The 14,072-nt window shown below is 37.7% G+C and overlaps 1 protein-coding gene across 1 annotated transcript; it reads right to left on the minus strand.

Annotated features, from left to right (window-relative positions):
* Window positions 1-433: 433 nt before the first annotated feature.
* Window positions 434-11,768, minus strand: LOC108668088 (U3 small nucleolar RNA-associated protein 18 homolog). The gene is made up of 8 exons (XM_018155226.2): window positions 11,600-11,768; window positions 3,907-4,191; window positions 3,434-3,638; window positions 3,057-3,275; window positions 2,668-2,877; window positions 1,947-2,109; window positions 1,306-1,607; window positions 434-666 (listed from the first exon to the last, which is right to left on the minus strand). The coding sequence occupies exons 1-8, from the start codon at window positions 11,629-11,631 to the stop codon at window positions 502-504; spliced, it is 1,581 nt and encodes a 526-aa protein (XP_018010715.1). The 5' UTR covers window positions 11,632-11,768; the 3' UTR covers window positions 434-501.
* Between the last annotated feature and the right edge of the window lie 2,304 nt (window positions 11,769-14,072).

A 14,072-nucleotide genomic window follows, 5' to 3' on the forward strand; every position in this document is an offset into this window, starting at 1 on the left:
TTTGTTGGAATATTATGACATATTTTCCTAATAATATATCAATGGATTAAATGTATAATTCTGCTCCAAAATAATTTCGTTCGCGATTTGTCTGTACTCCTACAGCGGCGTTCCGTTCCTAATACGTTTTCTGTTAGCTAAATGGCATGACGTCACAATTGCGACCATAATATCATAGTCATTGGCATCTATTTTAATGTCGACATTAATTTTGTTCTGCTTCCATATATTACTGAAAATGTCTTCAATGAGTATTGAATATTGACGATTTTGGTGAACTGTGACGATTTTGGTAAACTTTTAACACAGGGCACATGACTACAATGTCTTCAATGCCACGATCTGATGCGTGATTACCAACCGTGATTACCCAGAGGAACCGTTCTCAGAATTTAAATTTGACCATTATTGAAAGTGATAATAAAACTCAATAGTTAAGTCTCATCTATATTGACATTTTTTTATACCTGTGCTACATTACAGATAACATGTTTGTAAAAATTAGTATTTATTGTAGTACTGGAGGCGTAATCTGTGAACGCGCCGCCCCGAGGAGCAGAGGGCGAGGTAGCCGCTGCCGGGAGTGAAGCAGCAGGACAAGACGTTGTCGAGCTTGTGGTCGAGGCGCGGGAAGTTGCTGAACACGTGGTAGCTCGGCAGGTGCGCCTGCAACGCAGCCACATCACACATTCAAAAGCAATTCATTAACCTCAGGTCGTCGAGAGCGCACCAACACTACTGAATGATATTCACTGGCTTTCATCAAATAATTCGGGCACTGAAGACTCATTCGTTAGTGATGAGCAATAAGAATTATAGAATAAGTGAGAGCTAAGCACTGCTGATCTACATACATTAAATGTTGTCGATTAATTCAATCTGCTCGGGAAAGTTTCCAACTTGTTATTATTTGTACAAGAACCAGCCCACCGCTCTGATCGTTCATGGAAGTCATCAAGGCGTTACAAAATAATCGAACGATCGTTCGTTCAATGCTCATGGCAAATTATTAATCGCAGGAATATTCAGCAGGTGACTCATGGTTAAATATTATTGTTAAATTGCTTTACTCATTTTTAAGCAGGCAAATTCATTCAAGTGATTATATATCCTAATTGCATGCGACGACCGTTATTACGAACGATTCTTGATACAAAAGGCAATGAAATATGAATTAAATGTATGATATCCAAATATATGACAGCCAATGACTTCATATTCTCGACGGTGTGAACCAAAATATGCATTACAAGAAATATTATTTATAAATTCATTTAATATTGCCAGTTGAATTTTTGTACTCACGATTCTGACGGCATTCGGCAACTCCATAGAAGAGAAGACAAGAGCTTCTGACGAACTGTTGAACTTGACGCAGTTGACGCTAGTCACGAGCTGCGACAGAACCTTGAGAGGACGCGGGGTGTGGCTCATCTCGACGTCCCTGGCGCTGTAGAGGTTCACCACTCCAGTGTTGGAGCCGCACGCCAGGTACGAGCTGTTGGGGGACACGTCGATGGCGGTGCCGTTGATGCAGCCTTCGTCTGTGAACTGTGCACGGGCGCGGCGACTCGAGTGGTCCCAGACGGTCACTTCGCCGTCATCGTCTGTAATGTCATGGCCTTAGATTTACCCTTGCTTGAGTGATAAAAAAATATCCATTGAATAATGCGCATTACAAACGTCGAACAGAATGAAATATCAGTTTGAAACCACATCTTAGAACTCTCAAACGCTACCAAATGTCAAATTCGCACAATAGACTACAGCGATAAGAAAGTTGTTAATCAAGTTAAATGTATCGTCATAAAATAAACAGTAAATACAGCAAATAAAATTTTTGTGTGCCAAAATATAATACATGTATATGTATATTATTAAAAAAGAATAAGTTTGGCATCAAATATTAGATATTTGCTCTTAAGACCCAAATGAGCAGAACGCACGGCCAAACGAGTAGACGGTGTCGCCCATGGCAGACACGCAGAAGGCCCCGATCCTGGAGGGCGGGCGCAGGCAGTCTACGGGACGCCAGAGTCGCGTATCCAAGATGGTGAGCTCGTCTCTGTCTTGCACTATCACCTCATTATCGTTCACAACCACCACGTGCTGCGAAAATAATTAATGGTTATTCGACACATGTATGAAGCACACACCTAACGTTAATACTTTCATTAGAAAATTCAAATAGAACAACTTCGACAGTTCATTGATACATGACATATATATATATATGTATTTCATACTTAATAAAAAGCATCGCCTCTCCATAACAATATTGTTGAACAAATTTATATTTGTTTTAGTATTTAACGAATAAAAGTAAGATTTTCCTTTAAAAATGCCTGTCATAAAAATGCTACGGTATTAGTCCTGGGCACTATATACTTCAAAGCTTCCAAGAAAAGAGTGAAAAAAAGAAACGAGAATAAATGCCCAGTTTAAAAAAAATTTACCAATAAAAAATCTCAACCGGACAGTACCGTAGCGTGCCAAGAAGAGAGTTTTTTGAATTAGACTTATTTAAATTGGACCTATCCATATCTCAGACAACTCAGACAACTAAAAGAGAAACAGAACAGAAGCTGAATAAATAAAATAGAGGTAAATTATGACATTGCTAACCTCCAAATAAATAAAATAAAGATAAATCAAGACATAACTAACCTCCATGTTACGCGTGTTCTTACGTTGCCTGTCGCCGGACGTCCACGGGACTTTAATTTCCTTGCCAGCTTCCATATCGTAAACATAAAAGTGTCTCGCTTGTTTAGCGCCTATGATGAATTTTTTGCTACATGGCAAGAATGCCGAGGAACAAATAGGAAATTTGTTGAATACAAATTCGTCAAGTTTGTGGCAGTGTTCGGGCCCGACCTGAATGGGAAGAGCAAAGTCTCATAGTGAGAAATAAGCTTAGACAACATGATGCATTAACAACTTTTCTCAGCAGATTTTTCAAGCATGTAGTAAAAGACAGTGAAAGTTTTCAGGAATCGCATATAAGCAAAGCTATAACCAGAAGTAGAGCCTGAATTTGATGCTTATCTACTCACTTGATAGATTTGAGCAAATCCATCTCCATGTAGGACATACTGTCTTCTTGTGACCAGAGCAAGGGGATGATTTGCAGCAAAAACTGCTCTGAGGCTGTTACCGAGGTAACCATTTCTCACTTTTACATTTTCTTCTTCATTTAAATCTGATAACCATCTGTAGTTTAGGTAGTTTGAGGGAAGGGCACCACCAGCAGATGAAATCATATTGCAGCCCAACTGAAAGATCCAAAGTCAAAATTTGATGCCAAATACAGATTTCATAGAAGGATCAGAATAACCAAACATGAAACCCCAAATAAATAAATTTGCATCAATAGATATTACAATCAATCATACAATTCTAAGAAGTGAATATTATATTTCATGATTATTACCTGAAGGGCATCTTCATCATCATCATCTTCTTCTTCATTTCTGGCTTGTGCAGCATCCAGGTCTGCCCACGCTGGTGCCTCGCCCACCACGGCCGTGAATTTATCCTTTAGAAACTCTTGGTAGTTTTTGTCTTGAACGGAACGCACAGCCACAGCTTGCTCAAACTTGATCTTTTCTGTTCGCGCAAGAATGGCGTCTGCAATGCTGCATAAAGTAGAAACGAGTTTTTCTTCTTCAGTAGTTACAAATTTAATTAAAAAGATCTGAGCCTAATCTCACTTCATTTATACTTTACTTTTATACTTTTTTTACTTTAAAACCCATTTAATTAATTTCAAGTCCTAAACAATGTCAAATTGAAAATGCATAAAAATGCTTTCTACTGCTTGTAAGAGAGTTGATTGGAGATTTAGTGTACAAAAATTATCCCTATAAAAATGCACACATAAATATTGGCAAAAAAGTATCTCACTTGGTGGTGACATCATCAGCATCAACCCAAGCTGCTTTCCTCTTCTGAGAAGGTGCTTCTTGGTTCTCTTCCTCATCACTTCCATCAGTAGACTGACTTTCTTGATCCTCTTCCACTTCACATTCTTTAGGCTCTTGCTCCAAATCAGAAGCATGGACATCGGATGCAGTATAAGATTCATCAATTGTCTTTTGATTACTGAGGTCATTCCTCTTGCGTTTCCCAGCTCCTAGTTTGCTGATATCAATAGTAGAGCCACTTGAGAACAGGAGCGAGGCAAGTTCTCTGAAAAAGAGGAGTATCTTTATAAATTGGAGAACAAACAATGACAAGTTGTTCATGCATATTCACATGCAATCAAGTAATATGAAGTATGCTCAAAAGGTTTTCCATTAGGTTAGATAATTTGAATTACAATTTAATCTCTAATATAAACCTGAAATACTTTATATAATATAAACTTGAGCTGTTACTTTTATCATTTTTGCTAGCTTGTATGAACTATCAGAAACAATTTTTTAAGCTGGGATTTCAGGTTGTTACTTCATGGGCATTAAATTCATCAGTTGCAAGCATGTCAATGAGAAATTTATTTACTCTCATGTTGACAAACTTTCAAATTGACCATCATGCTAATTGACTTTTACTCGTCATCCATATGCAATTGCAGATTCAATCACAATATATCAATTGATACTGCATGGTGGAGTGAAAAGAATAATTTTATTTTAATGTACTTCAATCACAATTTTTTGATGATATTTTAAGTAATAGGTATTCAAGTGTGTGGAAGTCTTTTCTCAATTTATGTTTCCTTTGCACAGCAAAGCAGCTAAACAAATTTAATAACTGACATTTTGTAGAGCAAAGTAGGGCAATCTGAGAACACATTTCAAGGTGCTGCCAATGAAAATATGTGGAAACTGTTGTAGAATTTTGCTATCCTCAGTCACTTGCTAAATTGCCATGACTCTGTGGTGGTGGTGAGATGCATTCTGATGTGTTGGCTTAATTTACAACCTTCCTCTCATAAATTTATTAAATTATCAGATAGCTTTACATCAGTGGTTCCCAAAGTGGGCGATATCGCCCCCCTAGGGGCGGTGGAAAGATATTGGGGGGCGATAAGGAAGAACAGGGCAGTAGGGGGGCGATAAGAAGAAATTCTTTGATCAATGCGAATTTTGGCCTGTTTTGTAATATACGTGCAACTCACGAATGAAGATGAAATTTAAAGAAATTACAAGCTAAATATCACCGTTAGGTTCGGATGAATGCGTGTTCCAAGTTTCATAGAGCTGCGTTCATTTGTTTGGGAGATATTTTCTTGATAATTGAATTTGAGATTGGTCGTGAGACCGGCCACGAGTCCGGCCATAAATTCATCCGCGACGTCATTGGCTTCTAGTGCTGAAACAGTTAAAACAGCTGAAAAACATATTGGTTCACTAAATGGGGTTCTATTTGTGAAATACACATTTGTGTTTAACCTTTATCTTTCAAAATTTCAGCGTACTAAATTTCAAGAAAGTGGCGTATGTCTGTGGGAGGCGCTAGAAATTCACTAGGGGGGCAAAGGGGGTGCCAGCCTGAAAAAGTTTGGGAACCACTGCTTTACATTATTTAATTCCTATAGCAATTTTTGGGGCATTAACTATTAAGGTGAGCACCTGGGTCCCAGGAAAAACTTCTTTATTTACAGATGGATCACTTAAAAACTTGGTACAAATATGTAAAAAAGAAATTTAATTTTCAGTGTTAATTTTTCGAAAAAAATGAAAGAAAACACGAAATTATTAGAAAACGGCCAAAAAGGGGGTACCATAGAAAACTATCTTTTCCTAGGATTTTCAAGCTACAACATTGATTTGATGCATAAAGACCATATCTATTGATTTGTCTTAGCTTTTTTCAGAATTCTAATTTTTGTGGGTGGGGGGCATATATCATAAATTTTTTTATTCACCCCCTGCCCCCCCCCCCACTTTCTGCAAAATATTTTCCGAGCTATAACAAAATTGAAGAAAAAGCCAAGACCAATCTTGAGATCTTTTATTTGCAAAGCAAATGATATATGTCTTAATTCTGTGGCTTCAAAACTATAGAAGGAGATAGGTTTGCAGTGAGAGGAAGTGCGATGTTCAGGAATGTCCAGAAAAGTCGACAAATGGCCGGCCGGTCGCACGGCATTAAATATAACCATTTCCCATAGCTATGATAGCAAAGTAACATATTCTTTCACTTAGAAGCAAGTCAGCCATGTAGAGAATGACTGCATGAACACCTTGCCGCATGACAGTTTGGAGGTAACTAAGCTGAAGGCCATCAGACCAGGCTTATATGTGCAGGTTCCGTTAAGATTTGTAGTAGGGTTTTATGAAGAACTCTACAAAAAGGTAACTCTTTCGAGATCTGTCGTGAATGCATAAATCAATGTACAGAGATGATTTTGGTACTGTTGGATAGGTCAGAATGTCAGCTTTAAGATGAGCATAAAAACAGGAAATGCCAAAAAATATCTATTTTGGACCCAGAAGCTCCCTTAACACTGTGTTTGACCTATTGCCTATTACCATTGTGGTTTTTGTAGAGGACCTTTTGTTATCAATGACATATGTTCTTCCTTTGGTTTCTTTTTAGAGACAATATTTTAAAACCAACAATTTACAAGATATCTTCTAGGTTTAATCAAATTCAAAATGTTAACACTTTGAATTTGAAATTCAAAATGTTAACATTACATTTTATATGATGTCTCAAAAAAATGCCATATTATTACTGATGTGCTAATGATGTGACACTCCCCCATACTAACCACTTTGAGGGTTACAACCAAACACTCGCCAGAAATATTGGCCACTTATGACACAGTGCCTCCTCATCACCTTAATAATAATTAAAAGCATACCTCCTCATCATCACAATGTTTTGGTTCTGAGTTGACTTTTCAAGCTGTCAATCCTCTTTCAAAGCCATGGAAAGCTATTTTTGAACAGCAAATTCATTTGCTAACTGCACACCTAAGATGGAACATGTCTACCATATGTGTTGCAAATAGAGCTTTTATAATAGAGCTGTTGCAAGATTCCTGCTAGATGAATTACCTCCTACTTAATTGTTAAAAAAAAGTGCATGATTGGGCTGCAAGATTACAATTGTATTAAAAAATTCGTCCTGTTAGAGCTATGAGAGTTCAGAAACAAGTAGGAAATTCCACTCCAGTATATGACCATCCATAATCCTGGCTGTAAAGTAAGGCCTTTTAGATTGAGATATCAGCATCTTCTGAAGCTCTCCATCAGCCTTCTTAACCTTAAATTGGCATCCATGATTGATTGCAAAATGTGAATAAAGCCATCAATAATGCCACCACTGATATTTAATATTCATATTCACCATAGCAATATTCTATTAAGGGAGATTCTAATTAATAAGCTTTTTTAAGTTAAGCATTAAAAAGTTAACTTGCATTTTGAAAGTTAACTTAAACTTGCATTTTGCAAGTTAAGCAATTCAAAGCAAGTAGAAGACTGGTACATATGGAGTAAATGACAGTGATTTTGGTGCTAAGGTGCCCTAGTATAGTTGGCAGGATGTCTGCTCCTTTTTCACGGCTTGCACCCAATTTCGGTGGCATGCTCCTAAATTGCAAAATGGTCATTAAGAAGGTATTTAGAATGCCACCATGATTATTTTCATTTATTGCGCATTTGACAGTTCATAGTGACAAACCACGGATTTTTTAGAATCAGTTATCTTTTAATTTCCTCACCTACTCAAGATTAAAATCAATTTCTTATGTATGATAATGCTGGTATTGGGATAGTGGGATGAAAAAGAGTGGAAAAGAGAAATGAATAAGTGAGTGAAAGACTGTGGGCTGAAGGTGTGGAAGCAAGGAATGGAGGGAAAGGACACTCTAAGACTGTATAAGATGAAAGCAATGCCAAAATATGAATGTATGTATGATGGTAGTAGAGGTGGGGACCTTCTGTTTTGTGTTAGTAGGGCAGGCGCGCTAGGTGTAAATGGACGTACGTACAAGTGGAATGAGAGCAGGAAGGATAAATGTTTGATGTGTGATGGGGATGAGAAGGAACCTGCGGAGCACTTGTTGATGGAATGTGGGGCGTATGAGAGAGAGAGTCAGTCTATGATGGAGGTGATTCTGAATGAGAAAGGTGAGATTAACGAAGTGGGGCATGAGAGAACAAGCAAAAAGTGGATGGCAATAATTATGGGCCTGTCTGAGGGAGCAAGTGTGGTTATGTTTGAAAGTGTGAAGAGATATTTGGAAAACGTGTGGAAGATGAGGGAGAGGAGGAGGATGATATGAGTGGGGCCTTTAGTGGGGTTTAGTGAAGGGAGGGTGGGAAGACATGTGACTGTGCCAAATTGTTTTAGTACGTTGTTTTATTTTTTTAGAATGTTGCAAATGCAAAACAAAATGAAACAAAAGTTTTTAGGCAGCATATATGACCAATATAAAGGTTGTGACTGGAGGTCACCACGCATTTCAATTTCAATTTCTTTTCTGCTTTATAACAAAGGCAACAAAAGGAGTAATTTTTTTAGACTAAATTGAGATGTTATTCATTTAAATATTGAATTGTGAAAACATAGTTATCTAGTGAGAAGGTTCAAGATCTCTTACAAAAGCCGTGCAACTGCTTTCCTGTGTAAATCCGTGAGAAGTGTGAATTATGGTACATCCCTTCATTGCCTAAAATTTCCAGTTGGGCTGTCTGGCATCAATTTTATTGAATTCCACCATGGTGACAGCCTTCCAAAATATCAGTTACCTAGGCTAACTATAGGGTAAACGCGGTATATTCCAACATCGTGGGTAATTCCAACACGTCTTGACTTTTTTCCTTTATATTAAGCTTCTTCTTAGTTCCACGCATTCTTTCATGGTTGAAATAGTGACGTCATACTTTTGCACGCCATACTATTGCCAAAACACTAGGTCTGGGCCGTCTGGCGGGAAAATGTTGAGATCCAAAGAGAGACAGTGCGCGTCACCCAGTGAGAACATCGAAAAACTAGTCAAAGTTGATAGTTGACCTTGCTCTACCAAATAGTGATAAACTATTTGTGTAGAAAGAATATTATGGTTTGAGACTTTTGAATACGTCTGTGAATATATTAGGAATCCTTTAAGTATACTTGTATTCGCTGATTTAAAGTGGTAAAAAAAGTAATAGATGATTAAGTTAAGAGACAGTTTTAGACACATAAAAACTAATTCTGACATAGCTTGGAATTAGACACACACAGCTTGTTCCAAGCTGTGTGGTCAAAAATTAAAATTTTCTTAATTAAAAGCTTAATAGCGCTTAATTAAAAGCCTAATTAAGTAGTGTTCAATATTCAATAGTGTTCTAATTCTAAGCTGTGTCATATTCCAATACAGCTGACACAGCAATCGGAATTTGAACACAAGACTCACCAAGAGTGTCGGCATTACAAATTAGTAGAGTTTGAAGTGCCGTCGGAATTAGTCTTACAAAATGCCGAATTTAGTCACACTGACTCACACACAGTGTCAGAATATATGGATTTGATAGGTTTGCATTCTAAAGGCTTTTAAATAAATATGGCAACATTTTGTGACGTTTCATTGTTGCTGGCGCGTAGTGCAGTGTTTTAAGAGTGACATAAAGCAAACAGAATTCAAGTTGCGCATACACATTGTGGCAAAGCAGAGAGTTTTTTAGACTCTTCCTTGAGTTCATTTTTGAGTCCTATAAGTAGGTAGACCAGTAAAGTATCTTGGATACAAGAATTATCGTACATAAGAAAGCTGTTAAAATCTTGAGCAATGAGGAAATTAAAAATGAACTGATTCTAAAAATCACTGGTTTGCCACTGTGCGCATACAGTGTATTTTATATAGCCATTCATTTGTTGCTATGTCCTTAAAGTGTTGGAATATACCGCGTTTACCCTAATATAGTTTTCAATTTATAGGTTTATCATTACCTACAAGGCTACACTGCTACACATGCACCTCTGACTTCTTCATAACCTTCATAAACTACCAGGTACTGAATTCCTCCTTGTAGACAGGAATTAAGTCAGACTAAATTAATAAAATTAAGGTCTTAGGCCTATTTTAATATTTCTCTTAAATTAACTGAAAATTGTCCTCGTGTTTCTTCTTTTTGAAATAGGTCATATCCAGTATGGAATTCTGTATAGGTAATATATTATCATGTTAACAAAAGAAAATGTATTGAAAAATTTACCACCTTACACCTTCCACCGAAGTGACAATTGATACTCTTACACTGAGCTCGTCAGAAACTGCGGACACCCGGACAGCTGCACTTCCTTCAACTTGCTTGCCTGTGGTTCGAAAACCGATAAAGAGTCGGCGACTCTTCCCTCCAATACATACACTAGTCGTGTATCCGTATCGACAAATTTTGTAATGAATATGTTCCAAAATAAAAATAAAAATTACGTAAACTTTTGCAGAAAATTCTCACGATTTCACCAATATCAACAAAGTTCTCGAATCCACACGGAATGATGGGATAAACTGCTAATCTTTCATGGCGTATGGCAACATTGTGTTGACTGTTGACATTAGACAAGACGGTGTCAGACACCAGTGAGCTGTATTGGAATACAACACGGCTTTGAATTAGAACACTAATGAATATTGAACACTACTTAATTACGCTTTTAATTAACAACTATTAAGCTTTTAACCCTTTCGCGGGTAAGTTACCATTTATGGTAATTAAAATAGGAGTAAAAAAAAGCCCCCCACATCACCCACATTGCTTGGGGCAGCCTGCCAACAAGCTCCAGCCAATCACAGGTCGTGTACGAGTTACGTCATGTATGACGTAGCGCTCTAACGCCCTTTTTTGTCTGTGCGAGCTAAAGTGAAAACAAAGTACTCTGAAGAAATGGCATTTTGGGCCCTCATCGTATTCACTTTAGCAGCTCTAGCCCATGAACGTGACGGAATTACCCAGTACCCACGATGTTGGAATACCCTAATTTTACCCTAATTTTTTTTACCCTAATACTTTGTATAATTTTAATTGTTGAGTGAAAGCTGCGCCTGCCATAGTGACAAACCTGAGATTTTCTAGAATCAGTTCATTTTTAATTTTCTCATTTACCCAAGATTTTAACCAATTTCTTATGTATGATGATGCTGGTATCCAGGATACTTTATTGGTCAACTTCTAGGACTCAAAAATGAACTTGAGGGAGAGTCTAAAAAATTCTCTGCTTTGCCACCATGGCCTGCCTGCAGCCTTGCTGGCACGCAACATTTCCAAGTGAATTACCTTATAGAAACTTAGCATACCCATACGTGTTTCAAGCCTATAAGTTCATTTTTTTGCCTCAAATAATGTTGTATCGAAAAACTGGTGTAGGTGTATCGGGAATAATATATGAACTGTCAATATTAGAATTCCATCCTGCCAAATTGTTAACTAAAGTGCATGATCAAGCAGCAAGATTTCAAAGTTACCAAAAATTAGTCACTTTTGAGTCCGGAAATTGCAGTAGCTACGTATACTTGAGTATGAAATTTCCAATCAGTGCACAATCAACAGTGCACATCACATCAGAACAGAATTTAAAATTGGGTAGGTAGGTGATGTTTGAGTTTGACGAATAGGCTAGAAGTAGAAGGCATTGAATTTAATGAGGAGCCACTTACTCATCCCTACGACGACTGGAACGTTTGGACATCTTTGAAACGATTGAAATAGAAATTCACTCAAAAAACGCACGTTTTTCAACTACTTTTTACTCTAAACGAGTGTAAACACAAGCTCAACAAGCATTTCACTCGAGACTGTCTAACTTCCATACCCACGGCCACGTGCGAGGAGACGCTCCCATCCGCATTCCGCATAATATTGGCCGTAAAGCTCATGGTGAACTAGGAATGGTGAGCTCATGGTTGAACTATTATATATTTATCTGAGCTCAACCATATGTGAGCTCATGGTTGAACTTGTATATATTTCAAACATAGGTAAGCTTGGTTGAACTAGGAATGGAAGGAATGGTTGAACTCCACACAATTTTATTCCGTTTACAACGAAAGGTGCACGATGAAAAAGATTCATTATTCAATATAACCGTTGATATAACTTCCATCGACAGCTATCAATATCAATTTGGGCACTCCAGCTGAATTTACATACACTTCTATCAAAAAACAGTTGCGCTTGCTCTTTATATTGAACAATAAATATTATTCTAACCAGCAACTTATCACTCGCACGTGGCGTATAATTGATAGCATGTGTATGGCGAATAATTAATCATGTGCATGTGGCGAATAGGTGATCGCTCAAGCATGGCGAATAAGTGATCGCTTGCCTGTGGCGAATAATTAATCGTATGTGTATAGCGAATAATTAACCGTGTGAGTGTGGCCTGGCCTGGATAGACTGGATACAATACAATGTGCAAGTGTTACCAAAGAAAGAAAAAATTCCAGTTGCAGCTTCGTCAAGTTACAAATATGGTCTCATGACTTAATTAACATAGTGTAGCCATTTTGAATTGGATGAGTTGCTGTTTTCTGTGTTTCAGGAGTTCCAGCATATTGGATGGTTCCAAGCAGCATCGCCAAGGTGGAGCCACAGGTGGGATACAAAATTGACTATGTCAGGTTGTGATGTCATTACTGACTATTACGTCACCTTCTGTGACGTCACTACTCGTGGGTCACCGCGTATATAAGCTGAGAAAGGGTTGTGATGTCATTACTGACTATTACGTCACCTTCTGTGACGTCACTACTCGTGGGTCACCGCGTATATAAGCTGAGAAAGCGCACCGTTAGTCAGTCCCAGCAGAGTCTCAGTCTTAGGCAGACAGCCTTCAGCTGCAGTCATGCAGACTCCGGCACTCAGACCAATATGTAGTGTCGTTAACTCTATCTCCCAATCTACTGCACATACTGTGCTTGATCCTGTAACTTCTATCGAGTGTATCCCATGAACCTTTCTTCAATACTTAAGCTTNTTTCAATTGAAAAGATGTAATTAAGTCGACGTAAAAACATTAGAAAAATTCAATTTTCACCAGAAAATACGTCAATGTGTTGATTGTTGATTCACATTCACGTGTTAATTGATTCACATCTGCAAATGGACACGATCGCGTTCAAGGTCAGTTTTTACAACACTTCTCTTTAAATCCACTTCTTGTTGTTTGTCTATCTGTCTGCTACAAATCTTATAATCGATATTTAGCACACTTCTACCTGTCCAATCAATCTGAGATTTGGCACACTTGCATAAAATTGGAGACAATGCATGAATCAATTGACAGAATGAATGATTTTAAATAATTAAAAATTTTTTTGCAATATTAAAAAAAATAATTTTGTCAGCTACTAATCTTATTATCGAGTTGGTTTAGTTTAGTAGCCACATGTTTACTAGCGCTTCAGCTATTTAGCTATCTCGCACCGAAAATAATGTTGAACATCACCAAAGAGGTGGAAGGTCTCAATTATCAAAAGTTTCTCAAATCAAAAATAGGTCATCACCCACAAGGGGTCGAAGGTCTCAGATGTCCAGCCCGCTGAAGCTGGCTCGAAAGAAGCAGCGTTAGCATCTCAAAGAGAAGAAGTGACAAGGAGGGACAGGTGAAAAGTAACAGAAACGAAGACACTCGAACAAGAGGTCGCTTACACGGGACGTCGGCCGCCCGCACGAGAGAGACAGAGAAGGGAAATGTAAGGAATCCTACCTACATAATAACTTAACCACACAACTGAGACCTGCAGTCAGACACCGCGAGCTCAGCGGTAGGGCGCTCAGGAACAATCTATTATTATCGAAATTTGACACACTTCTACCTGTCCAATCGATCTGAAATTTTGCACACTTGCGTAAAGTTAGAAACACTGCATGAATCAGTTGACAGAATAAATAATTTTGAAAATTTACGAAATTTTGATATATTAAAAAAGTTTGAAAATAATTTTTTCTAACATTAGAAAATAAAAGTATAAATTCAATGTACATGTGTCACATCGAAGACACTGGATTCTTCAGAAGTGTTATCTTTAAAAAGTAATTTTTAAACGCCGCTAACAGTTCCCATCCCCTCGAAATTGTAAATAGATAGGTTTATCTGCTCATGTTTACTTTTTATAAGTTTCATGT

Source organism: Hyalella azteca, unplaced genomic scaffold (genome assembly GCF_000764305.2).
Source record: "Hyalella azteca isolate HAZT.00-mixed unplaced genomic scaffold, Hazt_2.0.2 contig9897, whole genome shotgun sequence".
Lineage (NCBI taxonomy): Eukaryota > Metazoa > Arthropoda > Malacostraca > Amphipoda > Hyalellidae > Hyalella > Hyalella azteca.